Genomic DNA, 23,476 nt, shown 5'->3' with positions numbered 1-23,476 from the left:
CAAGAAAGAAAACAACCCATGAAGAATGTGATAGCTTGAAGTTGTAAGGCACAAAGCAGCAAGCCTTAATAAACTCTTAAACACCAGGAGGCCAAAGAAAGACCTCTCCCTCTTTCTCTCTCCCCAACCCCCCCCCCCCACACACACTTTTATCTAATGGTGGGCCCTTTCTAGCACTTCCAAAGGACTACTGTTTAAGGGAAGAAGAAAACTGGATTCATTACTTATTTCCTCAGAATCAGTATACAGGAATCTTAAGTAGCAACATTTTAAAAAAAATTTTTCAGGAATGAACATATAATCTACTTCTTTAAAGTAGTATATTGTATATAGAGCAATGTTGAGCATTCACTACAACTCAGATTTCCAAAGATATTTACTTTATACCATCACTTTAAAGTAAAACTTTAGTATTTTTTCTTTCTTTAATATCACCTAGGTCTCCAATTTTAGGTCATTAAATGTGACAGCAAAATTCCATTTTGAATGCCAGCTTTATTAAATGACAACTTACCTGTGGTTGCATTGTTGGCACCTACACGTATCAGACTACTGCCAAGCAGAACAAGAATGAACCAGGAATCCATGCTGGCCTAGAAAACAGACAGCCATGTTAGATAAGGCCCTATATTATTGTTAACCATGTCCAAAATACTCACCAAAGGAGTATGTGGAGTAAAGTCTTCCCAGCAATAAAATGTGCACATAGGACCAATGATCTTTTGGGAGTCTGATATGCACATTTCCCCCCAAATCCAACCACTTAATTGAATCATTATATCAATACAAATAATACTTAATAAGAACCTACTTTTTAAAGCGTGATTCTCAACCTTGACTGCACTTTAGAATCACCCAAAGAACTTTAAAAAATTCCCATAGCAGACTGCATCTCCGGGGGTAAGAGCCAGGCAGCAGTCCCGTGAAAAGCTCCTCTCATGCTTGCCATGTGCAGCTTTAGCATGTTCAGCATGAGAAGTTTGGAGAAGGTAGGGTGACTGTATGAATGTGATGCCCTTTGAAACAGACCTTATACAGCTGTTCCCAACCTTTATTTCATCACAAACCGCATCAGAGGGCTGTGGCACATTCTTACTGGTAATAGTGGCTCATTGGTCCATTCGGATTTTTGTGCCCTTCAGTGAACTAGGTACTAGGGAAAGAACCAGGGAGCAATACACTCATACATTCCATCTTCAGGAGCCTCACAGCCTGGTGGTAACTAAATATGGTCGTGATGCTCAAGGGAAGCAAGGGGTACTTTCCAAGGGGTACATGAGAACCTCTGAGGAAGGGTGGGGAGATGGAGGTGGTTTGTACACATCTCAGGAGTTTGACTCTGGTACCAGCAACATGCCTAGTAGGGAAATGGGGTTAGTAATGCCTCCCCCAAGGTGCAGCCATACGAGATTTGATCACTTCTCCACTATTCCTACCTGACCATAATCTAAAATTGGGAAAGCATACAATTTCCTACAAAAGGGTTAGAAAACAAACTGGAAGGCTGATTACTATATATGTGTACATGTCTATTCTTGATAGGAAATGGTTTGGGGGAAAAATAACTATGTATTTAGGGGGAGAAGGTTAGACTGTCACCTCATCCCAAATACCAAAAATAAAATCCAGATGGGTAGAAGAATTAAATGCTTAAAAACACATTTTTTTTTTTAATTTTTGAGAGAGAGAGAGGGCACAAGTGAGCAAGAGGCAGAGAGAGGGAGAGAGAGAATCCCACGAGAGGCAAAGAAAGAAGGGGAGGGAGAGAGAGAAGTGGGACTCACTAGCGGTAGGGCTCGAGCTTGCCCAATGCGGGACTTGAACTCATGAACCATGAGATATGACCTGAGCGGAAGTCAGATACTTACCACCTGAGCCACTCAGGTGCCCTAAAAACACATTTTAAAAGGAAAGAAATGAATATTTATGTGAGCTCAGAATGAGGAAAGATTTTCTAACGTAAGAAACCACAAAGGTAAAATGGCATATCTGATGATAGAAAAAATAAAAGCTACTAAATGTAAAAGAAATCAATCATAAATATGTTCATGAACAGGGAGACTCGATATTGTTAAGATGTCAGTTCTTTCCAACTTGGTCTACAGACTCAATGCAATCTCAATGAAAATCCTAGCAAGTTATTTCGTGGATTTTGACAAACTAATTCTAAAGATTATACAGAGAGGCAGAAGACTGAGAAGAGCTAACTCAATACTGAAGAGGAGCAAACTTGGAGGGCTAACACTACCAGACTCAAGACTTAGCATAAAGCAACAGTATTCAAGTCAGTGTGTTGGGAATGCAAGCTGGTGCAGCCACTCTGGAAAACAGTATGGAGGTTCCTCAAAAAATTAAAAATAGAACCACCCTACAACCCAGCAAATTGTACTACTAGGTATCTATCCAAGGGATACAGGTGTGCTATTTTGAAGGGACATATGCACCCCAATGTTTACAGCAGCACTATTAACAATAGCCAAAGTATGGAAAGAGCCCAAATGTCCATTGATGGATGAATGGATAAAGAAGATGTGGTATATATATACAATGGAGTATTACTCGACAATCAAACAGAATGAAATCTTGCCATTTGCAGCTACGTGGATGGAACTACAGGGTATTAGGCTAAGCTAAATTAGTCAGAGAAAGACAAAAATCATATGACTTCACTCATATGAGCACTTTAAGACATAAAACAGATGAACATAAGGGAAGGGAAACAAAAATAATACAAAAACAGGGAGGGGGACAAAACAGAAGAGACTCATAAATATGGAGAACAAACTGAGGGTTACTGGAGGGAGTGTGGGAGGAGGGAGGGGCTAAATGGGTAAGGGGCACTAAGGAACCTACTCCTGAAATCACTGTTGCACTATATGCTAATTTGGATGTAAATTTAAAAAATTAAATTTAAAAAAAAGTGTGGGATTGGTGAAAGAATAGAAAAATAGAGCAATATAACAGAAGAGAGAGCCCAAATACAGACCCACGTAAATATAGTCAACTGACCTCTGACAAAGGAGCAATGGCAATACAATGGAACGAAGATAGTCTTTTCAATAAATTGTGCTAGAACAACTGGGCATACATACACAAGAAAAAAATGTGGACACAGACCTTATACTTTCACAAAAACTTATTCTCACAGACCTAAATGTAAACACAAATTATAAAACTCTTAGAAGATAACATATGAGAAAGTCAAATGACCTTGGGTATGGTGATGACTCTTTATTTTTTTTTAATTTTTTTAACGTTTATTTATTTTTGAGACAGAGAGAGACAGAGCATGAACGGGGGAGGGTCAGAGAGAGGGAGACACAGAATCTGAAACAGGCTCCAGGCTCTGAGCTGTCAGCACAGAGCCCGACGCAGGGCTCAAACTCACGGACCGTGAGATCATGACCTGAGCCGAAGTCGGCCGCTCAACCGACTGAGCCACCCAGGCGCCCCTTTTTTTAATTTTTTTTTTTAAGTTTATTTATTTTTGAGACAGAGAGAGACAGAGCATGAACGGGGGAGGGTCAGAGAGAGCAGAAGACACATCAGCCCAGAGCCTGACGCGGGGCTCGAACTCACGGACCGCGAGATCGTGACCTGAGCCGAAGCCGGACGCTTAACCGACTGAGCCAGCCAGGCGCCCCTGGTGATGACTCTTTAGATATAACACTAAAGGCACGATCTATGAAAGAAATAATAACCTGGACTTCATTCAAATTAAAAGCTTCTGCTCTGTGAAAGACAATCTCAAGAGAAAAAGAAGACAAGCCACAGGCTGGGAGAAAATATTTGCAAAAGGCACAACTGATAAGGGACTGTTACCCAAAATTTATAGGAACTCTTAAAAATGAACAACTAAGAACATAAACCAATTAAAACATGGGCCAAAGGCCTTATTAGACACCTCAATGAAGAAGATAGATTGCAAATAAACATATGAAAAGATATTCAATAACATGTGTCATTAAGGAATTGCAAGTTAAAAGAATGAGACACCACATCTATCAGAATGGCCAAAATCCACAGTACTGACAACAGCAAATACTGGTGAGCCTGTGGAGCAACAGGAAGTGTCATACATTGTTGGCAGAAATGCTAAGTGGTACAGCCACTCTGGAAGACAGTTTAGTGGTTTCTTACAAAACTAAACCTTCTCCAAAGGATCCAGCAATTGCGCTCCTTGTTATTTACCCAAGCAAGTTTAAAACTATGTCCACACAAAAATCTGCACACAGATGTTTACAACAGCTTTATTCTTTAAAAAAAAATTTTTTTTAATGTTTATTTTTGAGAGAGAGAGAGAGACAGAGTATGAGTGGGGGAGGGGCGGAGAGCGAGGAAGACAGAATCTGAAGCAGGCTCCAGGCTCTGAGCTGTAAGCACAGAGACCAACATGGGGCTTGAACTCACAAACTGTGAGATCATGACCTGAGCTGAAGATGGACACTCAACCGACTGAGCCACCAAAGTGCCCCATAAAGCCCCAGCTTTATTCTTAATTGCCAAAACTGGAAGCAACCAAGATGCCCTTCAGTAGGTGAATGGATAAGTAAACTGGACTCCATCCAGACAACGGAATATTATGCAGCACTAGAAGGTTATGAGCTATCAAAGCACAAAGAGACATGAAGGAACTTTAAATGCATATTAGTAGGTGAAAGAAAGCAATTTGGAAAAGCTACATACTGTATGATTCCAACTATAGGACATAATTCTTAAAAAGGCAAGGCCCTGGAGACAGTAAAAAGATTAGTGGCTGTGGAGCTAGGAAGGAGGGAGGGAATGAAAAGGCAGAGCACAGAGGATTTCAAGTAAAACTATTCTGTATAATAATACAATGGTAAATACATGTCATTATATATTTGTCCAAACCTACAGAATGCACAACACCAAGTAAATCCTAATGGAAACAAGATGATAACGATGTGTCAATGCAGATTCATTTGCTGTAATAAACGTACCATGTGGTGGTGCAGGATGACGAGCGTGGGAGGTTGTGCATGTATGGGGGCAAGGGAGTATTGGGAAACTCTAATTTCTGCTCAATTTTACCATGAACCCAAAACTACTCTAAAAAATAAAGTCTATTTTTTTAAGGGAAATAAACTAGGAAAATTGCCACCAATAAGACAAAGCGTTAAAATAAGAAGTCATATCAATATGGAAAACACGAAGACCTCAATTTTGAAAACCCTAAAAATCCTAAACAGGTAATTTACAGAAGAGAAAAACAGCTAAGAAAATACATGAAAAAGTGCTAACCATCCCCATTAATCAAAGGAATATAATAACGAGATAATATTTCTACCTTCCAAATCAGAAATGATCAATTATATGAAGTATTCAATGCTAGCAAGAGTCTCATGAAAAGGAATCAGACACTGGTCGGAATGGCCAATAGCCTGTAACAAGAAATGCCTTCCCAGAAAGATTATACAAGGATCTTAAATGTGTCCATATTGTTTTGTGACCCACTTCCAAGGCTCTATTCTAAGTAAAAGTAAATTATCTGAAACTCAGGTGAAAATGATACAGAGATATTCATTAAATGGAAAAGTAGAAACAATCCAAATATCCAACAGCAGGGAAAATAGGAAAAAGCTGAAATAAGTACTATGTTGCTGCTATTCAAGATGATATACTGTTACAATTCAAAGAATTTAAGAAAATGGAACAAGACCTTCATTTTTTAAGCTTAAAAAAAACAGATCAAAACTGAATATACCATATGACCTTAACTAGATTCATGTATGTGTATGAAAGTATATGCATGAAAATAAAACTGGAAGGGAAAATCTATAAACATTTAGCATGGCACTTTATGATTTTTATTTTCTTCTTTGTATTGTACTTACCGTTCACTATCAGCATAGATATCCTGTAGCCCCTCTCTCTGCCCCTCCACTTGCATGCAAGTGCATGCATGCTCTAACATAAATAAAAATTTAAAAAATAACCAATCAAATTAACTTAAAAAGAAATCGGATTTCACTACAGAGCATGAATATATGAATCAAAAAGAAGGAAACTGCAGAAGAAAGACAGTACTTCCTGTGAAAGGCTGCAAGGGGAAAGAAGTGCACAGTGAATGGCAAGTTGGAGAGGATCTGTGCGTGTAAACTAGGCTGTGAGAGGTATGTTAATGTAAAAAGATCCATGTCGGTAACAAGGTGTAGCTATAGACCACAACCAGGAAAACCACAGTCAAGGCCTCATTCTTCTCAGAGAGAGACTTTATAATATATTATAAATTTATATTATAAAGTCTCTCTGGCAAATTCCTGTGACTTCCTGCCTCCCAGACTAAACTGCATGCATACCTGTGCTTGCTTCCTTCCTTCCTCTTCCAGTCTCCAAATCTATTCCAAGTATCCCAGAGCTACATGTCACCAAGGAGAGTTGAGGTTTCCTCACTCAAGGATCTCATATGCAAACCATTCTTCCTAGAACCTGTTCTAATGGTCCCCATTCTTGAGGGCTTTTTTGCCTAATAATTTGCTAGCACTCCCTTATCACTGAAGAGACTGCAATGTGGCTCACAATTTTCTTCCCATCCCCCAGTCCTGATATTCTCCTGGAAGATGGTTCAACATCCTCACAGATGACAGCCACCACAATTCACATCCGGGCCAGCCTATGAATTACTGGACTTCCTCAACTCCAAGAACCTTACATCTCTACTCCACTTGGGCCAGCCTTGACAATGGTTCTGTCATCACCAGGAAAAACTCAGACTGAGGCTTACCTTCCCACTCTCCACCACACTCTCTATTCCTTACAGTTCCCTCTCTTTTATGTCTACACCTGTTCTCTGACCTCACCTAGGCTTCTGGTCCCTTGAACCTCTCTCTAATTTTCTATCTAGTATTTCTGTCCTATTTCCTTCTCTACCCAAGAAAGCTTGGTGTCAATTCCATCACTACCTTGCTAACATCCTAAATTCTTTTGCTACCCCTGTTCTATTCTACTTACATGGGGAAAAACAAAAACAGTCCAATCCTAAACTAATCCAACCAACAGCCCCACATTTGGGACTGCCAAATGCTGCTTAAGAAAACCAAACAAGCCATAAGGCTGATACTACTTCTGCTTCGATGGAACTCCAAACAATTTCTGCAATGTTTCTATATTTCCCTCCTCAGCTCTCTCCAATTCTCCATAGCAGTGATTTCAAAGAACCTCCTCTCCTCTCCAACCACCTCCTCCCACACTCTTGGCTGTTGGCTTTGCCTTCACTTGAGAAAATAGAAGCCACTGGACTGCATGACACCCTTAACTCCCAGTCAACATATTTACACATTTCCTCCTCATCTACAGTTCCTCCTAAAAATCTCAATTCATTAGGAATCCTGTCCTGTAGATCCCCTACCACCACCTCCACGCTTTAACTTACAACAGCATTTAGACATAAGAATTTAAAGGAAAGGGAGAACTCTTTTGACTCTACATCAATCCTTCAGCTAGCATTCTCTCTACTCTACTTTGCAGCCAAATTTCTAGGAAGAGTTGTCTCCATGGCAATCTGGCTTCTTTTTCCACCATTCCACTAAAACAACTACTTCTATATTTTTAAAGAATGAGCTCTTCAAAAATATTTCCAACTCATTCACAAAGGTCTTATTTCCCTAATGTATAAAGGATTCCTACATATTAATAAAAGGGAACCACCAATCCAAAAGAAAAATGGGCAAAGATATGAAACTGACAATTCACAGAAAAGGAAACCGTTCTCTTATATATATAAAAAAATGCTTAAACTCAACTCATGATTAGAGAAAGCCAAATTAAGGCTACACCATGATATCAGTGTTTGCTTATCAGATAGGCAAATATAAAAAACTTAACAACAATGTACTGGGGTAAAGATTTGAGAAAAAAGGTACTCTCATATGATTGTAAATATTTAGCAGAATTGCAAAAGCACAATCCCTTTGACATAATTCCAATTGAGAATTTTAGATATATATACTCATACCTTAAAAATGCCCTATGTACAAGGATATTCAATGCAGCACTGTTTGCAATAGAAAAATATTGGAAATAACCTAAATGTTTATCAACAGGAGAGAGAAATATGATTAAATAAATGATGGCCTATTCATAAAATGGAATACTATGAAGCCTGTTAAACAGAATGAGGCGGCTCTCTGGAGATCATTTTATTTCAATATACAAGACACCTTTTGGTTTTGAACAGAATGAGGAGGCTCTCTGGAGATCATTTTATTTCAGTATACAGGACACCTTTTGGCTATCTTAAAAATAAACTTTGCAAAAATTAAATTAAAATTCATGGGGGAGGGGAACCATTGGTATTTCTCTCTCCCTCCCCTGCCCCTCTCATTCTCTCTCACATACACACACAACCTCTTTGTTGTTAAATCCCTCAACCTCCTTCTATCATATCTGATTTACTGACACCCCATACATTCTCAAATTTATCTCTTCCCCACACCTCTCTCTCCGAATTGATTTTAAAAGCTGGTTCTATGATGAAGGTCTAGCCTTTGATGAATACAGATACAGATGAATGGTTACGAATACAGATGAATGGTTAAGTAGTTTGAATCCAAAGGAAATATGTACTATGAAATGTCAGGCGGAAACCAGAACTGCCAGCTGTAGTCCGCACAATGCCAGGAACCCAGTGCACACATTCTAATAGTAGGAATGGTTTTCCCTGTCACAGAATGGTTTCTAGGATGGGCTACTATTTGTGAAATTTTTATTTTATTTTTAAATGTTTATTTTGAGGTAGAGCAAGTACACACACACACACATACAGGCATGCACAAGTGGAGGAGGGGCAGAGAGAGAGGTAGAGAGAGAATCCTAAGCAGGCTCCATGCTGTCGTCGCAGAGTCCAACACAGGACTTTATCTCACAAATTGTGAGATCATGACCTGAGCCGGACGGACACTTAACCGACAGAGCCACCCAGGTGCCCTGTATTTTCATTTTATTTTAAAAATCAGTTTGTATGGCAGCTTCAGGTACCCCTGCAGGTACCAGCTTCTTATAAAACCAAATATATACCTACTTCGTGATCCAGTAATTCCATTCCTATACATTTACCCAAGAGAAATATAAACATATGAGCACAAAAAGACTAGTACAAGAATATTCATAATAACAGAAAACTGAAAACAATCCAGGTAACCATCAATAAGAAATTATATAAACAGTGGTATGTTCTCACAATGGAATATTACTCAGCAATGAAAGGAAAGAATTACTGATATGACAACATGAATGAATCTAAAATACATCATGCTGAGTGAAAAAAGCCTTACATAAAAGAGCATATAACATATGATTCCATACATGTGAAGTTCTAGAACAAGCAAAACTAATCTATAGTGGAGGGGCGCCTGGCTGGCTCAGTCAGTAAAGCATGTGACTCTTGATCTTGGGGTCGTGAGTTTGAGCCCCACAATCAGGCAGAGAGATGACTAAAAAAATAAATAATTGAAATTAAAAGAAAATTCAAAATAAAAGATTAAAAAACTAACCTATGGTGGGAAAAAAATCAGAACAATGTTTGCCTATGAAAGAGATGAAAGGTTTACTGGAAAAAAATATAAGTGTATCTTCCTGGACAAGAGAAAAACTGTTTTCTTTTTAAAATTTAAATCCAAGTTAGTTAACTTACCATACAATAATGGTTTCAGGGGTAGGATTTAGTGATTCAACCACTTACATAGAACACCCAGTGCTCATCCCAACAAGTGTCCTCTTTAATACCCATCACCCATTTAGCCCATCCCCCCACCCAATACCCCTCCAGCAACCCTCAGTTTGTTCTCTGTATTTAAGAGTCTCTAATGGTTTGCCTCCATTTCTGTTTTTATCTTATTTTTCCTTTTCTCTCCCTATGTTTATCTGGTGAGTTTCTTAAATTCCACACATAAGTAAAATCATACGACTTCTCTTTCTCTGATGGACTTATTTTGCTTAGCATGATACTCTGTATTTTGATAGGGAAATACATTTGTACATTTGCACATAAATTTCACCTCTGAAGACAATTCCACCCATAAACAAATAGAAATGATATGCATGCTTAAGTATTTGGGAAGAAGTATCCTGATATAAGCAATTTACTTTGAAATACATTAAAAACAATATGAATGATGAATGAATATGAATGAACAGAGGAATGGCAGATAGATGGACAAATAATTTGATAAAACAAGTATAATAAAATGTTCATTGTTGGGTCTATGTGGTGGGGGTGGGTAAAAAATGGTCTCAATTTTTCTCTATATTTGAACATTTTTATAATAAAAGACTGATAAAATAACCAGATCAGAGAGAAATGGCATTTTATGGTACTGAATTTTATAATCCTGGGACACAGTATTCTCCCCACTTATTATTTTTTTTAATGTTTATGTATTTTGAGAGGGGAGAAAGACAGAGAGGGTGTGTGGGGCAGGAGCAGAGACAGAGAGAGGGAGAGAGACAATCTCAAGCAGGCTCTATGCTCAGCACGGAGCCTGACACGACCATGAGGTAATGACCTTAGCTGAAATCAAGTCGGACACTCAACCAACTAAGCCACCCTGGTGCCCCTCCATTTACTTTTTCAGAAAATGTTCCTTAAGGTGTTACTGTATTTACTCATTTTTTTTGTCCTATTCATGTCTTCTTGCATTAATTCCTGATTATATTACGCTGCCACTGTGAAAGGAATCTTTTAATTTTGGCTTTATTGAGGTATAATTGATATATAAAATTATGAGATATTTAAAGTATATATTATGGGAATGGCATTCAAATCAGCCAGGAGGAGGTCAAACTTTCACTCTTCACAGATGACATGATATTCTATATGGAAAACCCAAAAGATTCCACCAAAAAACTGCTAGAACTGATTCATGAATTCAGCAAAGTTGCAGGATATAAAATCAATGCACAGAAATCGGTTGCATTCCTATACACCAACAATGAAGCAATAGAAAGAGAAATCAAGGAATCAATCCCATTTACAATCACACCAAAAACTACAAAATACTTAGGAATAAATCTAACCAAAGAGGTAAGAAATCTATACACTGAAAACTATAGAAAGCTTATGAAAGAAATTGAAGAAGACACAAAAAAATGGAAAAAGATTCCATGCTCCTGGATAGGAAGAACAAATATTGTTAAAATGTTGATACTACCCAAAGCAATCTACATATTCAATGCAATCCCTATCAAAGTAACATCAGCATTCTTCACAGAGCTAGAACAAATAATACTAAAATTTGTATGGAACCAGAAAAGACCCCGAATAGCCAAAGCGATCTTGAAAAAGAAAACCAAAGCAGGAGGCATCACAATCCCAGACTTCAAGCTACACTACAAAGCTATAATCATCAAGACAGTATGGTACTGGCACAAAAACAGACACTCAGATCAATGGAACAGAATAGAGAACCCAGAAATGGACCTACAAATGTATAGCCAACTAATCTTTGACAAAGTAGGAAAGAATATCCAATGGAATAAAGACAGTCTCTTCAGCAAGTGGTGCAGGGAAAACTGGACAGCAACATGCAGAAGAATGAACCTGGACCATTTTTTTACACCCTACACAAAAATAAACTCAAAATGGATGAAAGACCTAAATGAAAGACAGGAAACCATCAAAATCCTCCAGGAGAAAGCAGGCAAAAACCTCTTTGATCTTGGCCGCAGCAACTTCTTAGTCAACATGTCTCCGGAGGCAAGGGAAACAAAAGCAAAAATGAACTATTGGGACCTCATCAGATAAAAAGCTTCTGCACGGTGAAGGAGACAATCAACAAAACTAAAAGGCAATCGATGGAATGGGAGAAGATATTTGCAAATGACATATCAGATAAAGGGTTCATTTCTAAAATCTACAAAGAACTTACCTAACTCAACACCCGAAAAACAAATAATCCAGTGAAGAAATGGACAGAAGACATGAATAGACACTTCTCCAAAGAAGACATCCAGATGGCCAACCAACACATGAAAAGATGCTCAACATCACTCATCATCAGGGAAATAACAAATCAAAACCACAATGAGATACCACCTTACACCTGTCAGAATGGCTAACATTAACAACTCAGGCAACAACAGATGTTGGCGAGGATGCGGAGAAAGAGGACCTCTTTTGCACTGCTGGTGGGAATGCAAACTGGTGCAGCCACTCTGGAAAACAGTATGGAGATTCCTCAAAAAATTAAAAATAGATCTACCCTACGACCCAGCAATTGCACTACTAGGCATTTATCCAAGGGATACATGCCTTGTTAAGGAAGAGTTAGCTGTATATGATTTCTTCCGCTATCCCACATATCATTTTTGATTAGACAAGACTAGCTGAGTAAAGACAGAATTACGTATTTCAGGAAAGGCAAAATAAGGAAGAAACTCAAATCTATACTTTGGTCATTTTTCAAAAAGCACTTGTGAACCATAATCCTTTGGTTAACTGTGAGTTACAGAATAACTGAGCAGGGAGGCTTTGGGAGATGAGTCATGAACTCTGGGCAGTTCCCTAATTTATTAGACACAATGGCACACACATTCTGTTTTCTCTCCTACTCTACCACACCCAGAAAAAGGGCGAATATACAGTCCTTATTTCATTACAAAAGCATTTCTTAGTTAAAAAAAAAAAAATCAGTTCCATTGCACATACATTAGAGTGTTGGAAAGTTTAACATTCAAATAACAGAGGAAAACCAAGATGCCACTGGCAATACTTAAAAGCCCTAGGATATATGACAAAGAAGTTCTGAAAAATTGTAACTATCGTTTTCCTGATATCTGAGGGTCTAACAACATTTTCTAAATGTTATTAAAATCTGAATTCAGTGTAGATCTGAGACATTCTCTAGGGATACATGTGGAGGCTGTATACTCAGTGGTGGGGACAGTGGGCAGTGTCCACTAACTGTTAAATCACTCACACTTGCCGTCCTGTCTCAAAGCCCCATCTGCACTGAGCACTTTGTATGCCTCCTCTCACTTAATCCTCCCCAACCCTATGATGCTGATAAAGGCGTTACTGCAACTTACTGTGTTGTGCACCTTTGGAAGCAGGGGTATTTCCCTTGAACTACAGAAATCTTGGATTTTAACTTTATAAGCAAGCGATTATAGATGCTTACATGCATTTCAGGGGTAAATTATTTGAAATATACAACCTGTATCATTACAGTCATACTGAGTATCTGCTAGAGAACGATTCCTTTGGCTTCAGGCCAAAAAGAAATAGTTCTTGATCAAACATACACTCCCTGTCAGTGGACCCTGAGAGGTCCTGAGAGACATGCCATCTTCATTTAAGAGGAAGAAGGGCGAAAACTGGTGGTAATAGTAAGGAGAACACGCCCCCTTCCTGAGCTAGTTGTGGACAAGTGATTCAATTCTAGCCAAGAAATTATAAGCTACAGTGTATGATGAGGTTTCTAGGAAGGTGGTTTTAAAAGGAAGTTTTTTTCTCCTATCCTCTCTCCTATAATGTGGAATTTAGATGTGATGATTAGAGCCCCAGCAGCCATTATGGACCCTGAAGTGACATAAAATAGCAGAATAGAGAGTTAGAAAGAAACTGAGTTCTCCGATGACACTGACCAACGGGTCATACCAGTCCTGCTTACTTTCAGATTTCATATATATGAGAAAGAAAGAAACCTATTTTATTTTCTGATATATACAACCAACCCCAATCCTGATACATACAGCTAGTTATAAGGAATAAGAAGACCAACTCTTAAATGTTAGGACTTGTGATCACCTAGGATGGGAATGATAAAGTGCTCTGGAATGTATTTTTCTCAGCCCCTTTGCCAGCAAGTACAATGCTGCCTTCACTTGCTAGAGAAAAAATGTTTCAGGAATCAATATTGTGAAGCCCCCACTAGCAAAGGAGAGTTTGACGAATCTACCCAGAGTGTAGACTTTGGTTGTGATAGCTTCTATTAAGAGTACACCTATTCAAAGTTATGCATTCAATATTCAATACATTAGTACTGATAAAATATGATGAAGCATCAGGTACAAATTATCTCAATATGTGGCATTTTATCTCAGTTAAATCTCACAGCAACTCTACCAGTTACATACTCTTCTTAACTCTCATTTTGCAGATAAAGAAATTGAGAGACGATCACATAGCTGGTAAATTGTGGAAGCAGAATTCAAGTCCAGGACTATCTGACTTCTCTTTACAAATCTTATCACCATTTGACCCTTTAAAAATGTAAAGACTAATGAAGAAACAGATAAATCTTTCTAATACCAACGAAAACTAATTGATGATTATTTCCATTTTATAGATTTCTAAGTAATGGGGCAGTGACTGACTTAAATGTGTTCACATTAATCAATCACTGATTTTCAGATATTCAATATAGATGACCATTTAAGTACTAGCCTTGATTTTAAGTAAACTCACCTTTTTCACAGAGATGAAGCTCTCTGTGAGAAAAGTAAGTATTCAACTCTCAGCCCTGCTGAGGAGGTCTCCCAGGTGTGGGAGAAACAAAGAAGTGGCAGCTAAGAATGTCAAACTCTGCCTGGGCCTTCTCCTAGAGCTGTTCAGGTTCTTGATTTGGGCTGGGCTGGGGCGGGGGGGGGGGGGTGGGGGGGAAGCCCCTTTCTCTCTGCCCCTCCCCAACTCAGGCTGTGTCTCTGTCTCTCTCAAAATCAAATAAACGTTAATTTTTTTTTTTTTTTTAAAGGGGTGCCTGGGTGAATCAGTTGGTTAAGCGTCCGACTTCAGCTCAGGTCAGGATCTCCCAGTTTGTGGGTTCAAGCCTCGCATTGGGCTCTGGGCTGACAGCTCAGAGCCTGGAGCCTGCTTCAGATTCTGGGTCTCCCTTTCTCTCCACCCCTCCCCAACTCATGCTGTGTGTGTCTCTCTCTCTTTCTCTCTCAAAAATAAATAAACGTTAAGAAAAAAAAATTTTGGGGGGGGGAAAAAAAAAGCACCTAGAAGGAGGTTTCAATTCCTTCAGCTAACAGTTCATTCAATCAACATTATATCATTTATTATTAAGAACAAAAACTACTTTTACAACTACAATCCACGGTTGCCTGATAGGTGCTTAGCACTAGTACTAGGCATTCTATATACTTTAATCAATGTAATCCTCAAAATGAGTTAGATACTGTTCTTCCACTCCAGAGATGAAGAATCTAAAGATCACAGGTTAAGGAATTTCTTCAAGGCCACATACCTAATGAGTGGCTATTAGGATTCAAACTCAGGGCATTTAAAACTCCAAAGCTCACGTCCTTGCCTTCACACTTTACCTAACATTGGGAATACCAGAAAGATTAGATAAAACATTGTCGTCCATATAGTTCCCTAGCCAGCTGTGAGGCACAAAGAAACTATTTCTTCAAACCCTGAATCATCACCTGCCATAAATAATGCTAGCTGATTAACATTAAGGTGAGGTGGTGAAACTGCAGAACCAGAAGGAATTTTCAGAGGAGGTAATTCTTGAACTGAACTTAGGAGGATAAAGAGTAAGTAGTGAGCCAAGAGAATGGCAGAAACAGTCTTTCGAGCGAGAGGACTCAGAGGCCTGAACAAGCCTATCTGGTTCCAGGAATGGCAAAGAGCTGGGTGAGGGCATCCAGCAGGACCTCAATAAACATGCATTAAATGAGTATGAAAATGACAGACACGAAAGACTGGGGTCTGTGAGGATGTGTGGAGGTAACGCAGGTGGTGAGGTAACAGGAAGCAGTGATCAGATCAGACAGGGGCTTCCAGGCCACAATAAGAAGTTCTGATCTTGCATGGAACACACTCAAGACCCACCAAAGGCTTTAAGCACAGGGAGACTGACTGGAACAATTTGATTTTAGAAACCACGACAGCAGGAATGAGGATCAACTGGGGTGGTTTGAGGTTAGAAGGCGGCTCTGACCAAAGGTTTCAGAAGTCACCTAGCCAACAAACCAGGAGGACCTCAGGGCAGGGCAGGAATATCTAGAGGAATCTGATAAGAGAATTGACAGGGCGTGACACTGTGATTTATAAGAAATATATACAAATGTACAGACTTGTTGAATCTCAATGTTGTACACTTGAAACTAATGTAACATTGTGTTATATATTTGATCTTTATTCACAGCTCCTGGCTCACAGCTCCCAAAACCCTTAAAATGTCCTGAGAGACAGACAGGGACAAGGGGAGCATCTTTTGTTATATTTGGTCTCTTGCCCTCAGTTCCCAAAAATGTTCAGAGCCATAAAGATGAAATGTGTGTTTCACTATTTATAATAAACCTATTCACCACAACTGGGTTTATATTAATGAAGGTGACTTTTGCAAAGCACCTAAGAATGGACACTGGTTATCATGGGAACCAACCATGAACAGAAGATTTGAACTTTCAGTCCCACCTGGATTTCCTGGGAAGAGGGGCTACAGGTTGAATTAATCACCAATGACCAACGAGTTAATCAATTGTGCCCATGTAATGAAGTCTCTATAAAAAACAAAAAAGAAGGGGGTTCAGAAAGCTTCCAAACTGGGAAACTAGAACACTTCCATTTGCCACTGTGCCAAGCCCCAAGTTCCACAAAGACAGAAGCCCCTTGTTAAGACCTCGCCTATGTATCTCTTCATCTGGCTGTTGATTTGTATCCTTTAATATCTTTTGTAATAACAAAATAAAAAATCTAGTGAGTAAACAGGTTTTCCTAAGTTCTGTGAGCTCTTACAGCAGATTAATCGAACCCAAGGAGATAGTCCTGGGAACCTTTGATTTTTTTTTTTTTTTTTCAACGTTTTTTATTTATTTTTGGGACAGAGAGAGACAGAGCATGAACGGGGGAGGGGCAGAGAGAGAGGGAGACACAGAATCGGAAACAGGCTCCAGGCTCCGAGCCATCAGCCCAGAGCCTGACGCGGGGCTCGAACTCACGGACCGCGAGATCGTGACCTGGCTGAAGTCGGACGCCTAACCGACTGCGCCACCCAGGCGCCCCAGGGAACCTTTGATTTATAGCCAGTTGGTCAGAAGTACAGGTAAGGACCTGGACTTGCAGCTGGCCTCCTGAGTTGGAGGGGGTTACTGGAATCACCAATTTGTAGACAGCCAGTCATCTGAAGTAGAGGGAGGTCTTGGGGGATTGAGCCCCTTACCTGTGGAATCTGATTCTATCTCCAAGTAGACAGTGTCAGAATGCATTTGAGTTCTTGAACACACTGGTGTCCAAGAATTGCTTGTTGGTGTGGCAAAGCCTACACACACACACACACACACACACACACACACACACACACGTTGGAACTGGGTCCAGGAAGCCTTTCATGGGGGTAGAACTGAAGACTTAACAATAAGATGCCAAAGGTAAGGAAGGCCCAGCTATCTCACTTAGGTGAGTCATAATGCTATAAACAGGAGGATGACCACTTTGGGGACACGGCATACCACGGGGAAGGTGATAAAGCTTAGTTGTGAACACGGAGAATGTACATCACACACCTACGTGGGGCAGGGATGCAGGGTATGAGGGTAGGAGAAGGGGCAGAATGGCAGACAAGCAATGACAGAGCAGCTGCCACGGAAGTCAGGCAGTAGCCAAAGAAAGGAAGAAGACAGCTGTAAGAGTGACAATAGCAGCAATGGGAGAGCCAGGCCAAGAGACATCTGACAGGAGCAGGAGGCAGGAGTAGGTGGGTGTGGGTGAGTAGAAAACTGATACATGCCATTAAGAGAGGGTGGGGTGGGAACAGCACACTGAATACTTGCCATGGAGCTAAAACAGCTTGAAAAACGGCCAAGGGCTTGTGAAGCAGTCCTAGAACACCAGAAATCAACTTGCGTTACTACAGGTCTTCTCTCGAGAAAGGCAATGTGGTAGAGAGGTCCAAAATAAAAGGAAGAGGAGCCCCCTGCCCCCACTAAAACTAGTAAAAGTCTGAGGCCCTGAAGAGATGCTCACTTCCATACATGAAATGCAGGACCACCAAAGCTATAAAACAGATGGTTAAATTCTACTGCCTTTAAGTTATACCTAAGGCAAGGTTCAGTTTGGGGCCTGGAGAGAAATAAGCCTGGAGGCAAGGAGGTCAATCAGATTACTTCCACAAACAAACAGTTTGGTATACATTTATATTGCAGTTAAGACAAAGAACAATATGGGAAAATATCTGCTGTTTAAATACACTGGAATAAATTACTGGATATATGAAACCAAAGTATAGTATAGGTTACATGTGTAAAATAAAAAATAAAAACAAACCAGGGGCAACTTTGAAAAAGAATAAAATGGGAGAAATCCATTTACCCAGTGTTAAGGCTCAGTATACAGCTACCATAACTAAGACAGTGTGAGATTAGCAAAGGGATAAACGTATAGACCTGTGAAATAAAACAGAACTAGAAACAAATCCACACAAATATACTCAAATAATTTTTTGACAAGGGTGCAAAAGTGGAAGGAGGACAACCTTTTCAACAAATGGTTCTAGGAAAACTGGATACTGTCTCCACATGCAAAAGAGTGAAGTTGGCTCCCTACCTTACACCATATACAAAAATTAACTCAAAATGGATCAAAGACCTAAACATAAAGGTTAACACCGTAAAACTCTTAGAAGAAAACATACGGGGAAACGCTTCAAGGCACTGGATTTGGCAATGATTTTTTAAATATGATGCTAGAATCTGTACAGTTCAACAAAATGAAAAAATAGGTAAGTTGGACTTCATCAAAATTAAAAATGTCTGTGTATCAACGGTCACTACTAACAGAATAAAAAGGAAACCAACAGATGGGAGAAAATGTGTGGAAATCACCTGATAAGGGATTGAAATCAGAATATATAAAGAATTCCTACAACTCAAAAACCGAAAAAGTCAACCTGATTTAAAAATGGGCAGGGGTTCCTGGGTGGCTCAGTAGGTTGAGCGTCCAACTCCTGATCTTGGCTCAGGTCATCATCTTGCTGTGTGATCAAACCCCCACGTTAGGCTCTGCGCTGACAGCACCGCCTGCTTGGGATTCTCCCTCTCTTTCTCTCTCTGCCCCTACTCTACCCTGCTGGGGTGTGTGTGTGTGTGTGTGTGTGTGTGTGCGCACGCGTGCGCTCTCTCAAAATAAATAAATAAATGTAAAAAAAAAACTTCAAAAAAAATGAGCAAAGGACTTGAACAGACACTTCTCCAGGGAAGACAGACAAATGGCCAATAAGCATATGAAAAGATGCTCAAATCACTAATCATTAAGGAAATGCAAATCAAAACTGAGACACCACTTAATACCCATTAGAATGGCTATTAAAAGAAAGAATTAGAGGGAGGAAGGGAGAGAGAGAGGAAGGAAGGAAGGAAGGAAGATAGGAAGGAAGGAAGGAAGATAGGAAGGAAGGGGAAAATGACAAGGATGTGGAGAAATTCAGACCGTGTGCACTGTCAGTGGGAATGTAAAATCGTGCAGTCACTGCAGAAAACAGTAAGGTGATTACTCAAAAAATTAACCATAGAATTACCATATGACAGACCAATTCCACTTCTGAGTATACAGCCAAAAGAACTGAAAGCAGGGACTCACACAGGTATTTGTACACCAATGTTTACGGCAGCATTGTTCACAATAGCCAAAAGGTAGAAGCAACCTAACCACCAAGGGAAGAACGGATAAACAAGATGTGGTATATACATACACTGGAGTATTATTCAGCTTTAAAAAGTAAGTTCTAATACATGCTACCACATGGATGACCCTTGAAGACATCATACTAAATGAAACAAACCAGTTGCAAAAGGACAAATATTGTATGATTTCATTTACATTAAGAACACAGAGTAGTCAAATTCATAGAGACAGAAGGTAGAATAGTGGTGACCAGGGGTTGTGGGGTGGTGGGGGGAGGATGTGAAGAGTTGTTCAACAGGTATAGAGTTTCAGTTTTGCAGGATGAAAAGTTTTAGGGATGGACAGTGATCATAGCTATCCAATAATGAAGAAACTTAATGCCATACTGTAGACTTAAAAATGGTTAAAATGGTAAATTTTTTTATATAGACAGCAGTCAGAAAACAAGGATCCCAAAAAAATAATGGGAAAAAAATCTGAACATTTTCACCAAAGAAGATATATGTGAGGCAAACAAGCACATGAAAGATGCTACAAATCATTAATCATTATGGAAATGCAGAGTAAAACACAAAATGCCACACTCAAGTGGCTAAAATTAAAAGATTTTTAACACCCAGTATGGTCAAGGATATGGAGAAGTCACAACTTTCACATGTTGCTCACGGGAATGTAAAATAATATAACCCCTTTGACAAAATCATTTGTCAGTTTCTTAAAAAAGTTAAACATAAACCTACCATACAATCCAGCCATTCCACTCTTGGGTATTTATCCAAGAGGAATGTATGTCCATACAAAAGCTTGTTGTACATTAATGTTCACAGAAGCTTTATTTGTAATAGCTGACTGGAAACAACCCAAAATTCCATCAGTGGATCAAGGGATAAATAAATTTTGTTATACCCATATAATAGAATACTCAGCAATAAAAACGAATGTTTTTATTCATTCACAACACGAATGAATCTCAAAATAATTACGCTAAGAAACAAGACAAAAGAGAGCATTACTTGTTTTAAAACATAGGTTTTATTATTATTCAGTTATGAGACCAAAAAATCAGATGACTGCCACTGAAAAGACAGCTTGCTATTCACAATTCCCAAGAGGAGGTGGCATGCCATGCCACACAGGGGCCACATGGGGAAGCACTAGGTTGGTTAGAAGGCAGGGGGAGTGAGGGGCAAATACCAGTAAGAAAACTTTATATTGTGGTTTCAGCAGGAAAACACGGGCAGAGGCAAGGCAAACAGGTTTGGGATTAGCTAATCTGAATAATAACAGTGGGCTCTGGGGTTTAAAGGCTATCCCTAATTGCCTAGCTCCTGGTTGGGGGTGAAATCAGGCAGACAGTGACCCAGAGTGTGAAAGCCCTAAAAAGGAGGTGGTTGGGGTGTGGGCTCTGGATTGGTTGGTTTGCATATGAAAGGCACACCAGCAGGTGAGTTGTTTATCATCTCTAGAAATTGCTTAACCCTGAGAGGGGCAGTCTTTCCAGGGTGAGTAAGGCCCCAGGGGTCAAAGCATCAGAAACACATAGTACAATAATGCATGATTTCACTTATATAAAACCCTAGCAAATACAAAGTAATTTATAGCAACAGAAAATAGATCAGTACTTGCTTGGGGACAAAGGTATAGGCACCAGCACGAGGGAAGGATTATAAAGGTACACAAGAAAAATTGGGGGAATGACGGATATGTTCATATTCTCTTGACTGTCGTGATAGTTTCACCACATACACATGTCAAAACTTAATAAACTTTATACTTTAAATGTGTATACAGTTTTATTTTATATCAATTATAAAGTTGTTTAAAATTATAGGGACCATCTGGGGTGCCTGGGTGGCTCAGTTGGTTGGGTGACCAACTTCGGCTCAGGTCATGATCTCGCAGTTTGTGAGCTCGAGCCCCGCGTCGGGCTCTGTGCTGATTGCTCAGAGCCTGGAGCCTGCTTCGGATTCTACCTCTCTCTACCCCTCCCCTGCTCACGCTCTGTGTCTCTCTGTCTCTCAATAATAAATAAACGTTAAAAAAATTTTTTTAATATTAGGGACAATCAATGACAAATGTAATAACACAAAATATATACAATAAAAATTAAACAAGGCTCAAGGATAGTTCCTTGACAAATCAACAAAAGATAAAAAGAGAAGGCACAAATATAAGTAGAAATAACTACAAATATAGCAGATGAAAACTGAGACTATTATCAACAACTATTACCAACAACAACAAACAAATAATTTTGAAAACGTAAAACAGACAAATCTCTAGAAAGAAAGAACTTAAAAATCAACTCAGAAAGAAATTAAAAAAATGGAATATTCTTATATTAAAGAATTTGAACCAAAAGTTAAAAATTTTCTCACAAAGAAAACACTAGGCCAAGATGATAGATGAGAAAAAAATAGGGAATAATCCCCAACTCATTCCAAGAGGTGAGTGAAAATTGGCACTAAAATTAAACAAAAACATTACAAGAAAAGAAATCATAGTCCCTCTTCCACTCAATAATCAATACAGGTCAAAAATCTTAAACAAGGTATTAGTGAAGTCATTCTGGTATTTAAAAAAGATAAACCACAATCAATCTGTGTTTATCAAAGGTATACAAATATGTTTTGATATAAAATCTATACATATAATTCACCCATATTAAAGAAGAAAGATCATAAAATCATTTCCATTTACACAGAAAAAATACTGGATAAAAACACATGAATTCATGATTTAAAAAAATCCTTCTGAATTAGGAATAGAGGGCTCCCTTAACCCGATAAAACAGTTCCTATTTTAAAACAGTAACACTATCTAGTTACTCTTTTCAATAGGGAAACACTGAAAGCATTCCCTTAAAAATTTTTTTTAATGTTATTTATTTTTGAGAGACAGAGAACGAGCAGGGGAGGGGAAGAGAGAAGGAGACTCAGAATCTGAAACAGGCTACAGGCTCTGAGCTGTCAGCACAGAGCCCGACGTGGGGCTCACACCCATGCACCGTGAGATCATGACCTGAGCTGAAGTCGGATGCTCAACCAACTAAGCCACCCAGGTGCCCCTAAAATCAGGAATAAGACAAGATGACCCATTATCACTTCTTCTATTCAATAATTTATAAGAGGTCCTAGCCTTGGCAATAAGAAAAAGAAATCAGAATAAAAATTAGATAGGATAGGATTATTTGCAGGAAATGCAATCACTTACATAAAAAATCCACAACAACCTACAGGCAAATCATAAGAAATAATGGCGGGATAGGGTATCAAGGTAACTAGATAGAGGATTTTTATATCCAAGCAAAAATGGCCACTGATTTGCACTCAAGAAAGGGTTTGTTAGGTTAAGAGAAGACTAATCAAATGCATATGCTGATGAGGACTCGGAAGACAAAAGAGAAAGAACAGGAAAAGTGAAGGAGCTTCAGTTTGACATCTTTGAGATTTCTTGTGATGTAGAAAAGTCAAAGGCTAAAAAAGAGGGGGAGACAGTGGAATAAACTTTCAAGAAGTGATAAGACTACTGGGGTGCCTGGGTAGCTCAGTCGGTTAAACATCTGACTTGGTTTCGGCTCAGGTCGTGATCTCACAGTTCATGAGTTTGAGCCCCTCACTGGGCTCCACACTCCTTGGGATTCTCTCTGCCTCTCTCTGTCCCTCCCCGACTCACTCTGTCTCTCTCTCAGAATAAATACAAAAGAGAAAGAGAAAGAGAAAGAGAAAAAGAGAAAGAGAAAGAGAAAGAGAAAGAGAAAGAGAGAAAGAAAAAAGAGCAAAGACTAATAGTGCTGCTACAGAAAATGGCAAGAAATCAAAGAAAAGGACCCAGCTGACATGAGACTTATTTTTCAAGACTTCTTTTCTGGGGACACCTGGG

The 23,476-nt window shown here is 39.2% G+C and overlaps 1 protein-coding gene across 5 annotated transcripts in view; it reads right to left on the bottom strand.

Moving 5' to 3' along the window:
* PTPRA (protein tyrosine phosphatase receptor type A) overlaps positions 1-23,476 on the bottom strand; it is a 159,197-nt gene that overhangs the window by 73,867 nt on the left and 61,854 nt on the right. For 4 of the 5 annotated variants that reach the window (XM_053890391.1, XM_053890392.1, XM_053890393.1 and 1 more), the window contains one exon: positions 515-593. In XM_053890391.1, coding sequence (XP_053746366.1) covers positions 515-593 — 79 coding nt within the window. Of the gene's footprint in view, positions 1-514; positions 594-16,390; positions 16,452-23,476 lie in introns of those variants that run through there. The other variant, XM_053890394.1, reaches the window with a different exon arrangement.

The sequence above is a fragment of the Panthera pardus genome, unplaced genomic scaffold (assembly GCF_024362965.1).
Source record: "Panthera pardus isolate Hobbes unplaced genomic scaffold, ASM2436296v1 HiC_scaffold_25, whole genome shotgun sequence".
Classification (NCBI taxonomy): Eukaryota; Metazoa; Chordata; class Mammalia; order Carnivora; family Felidae; genus Panthera; species Panthera pardus.
The sequence above is the reverse complement of the archived record's forward strand: the minus strand, read 5'-3'. Positions and strand labels throughout refer to the sequence as shown.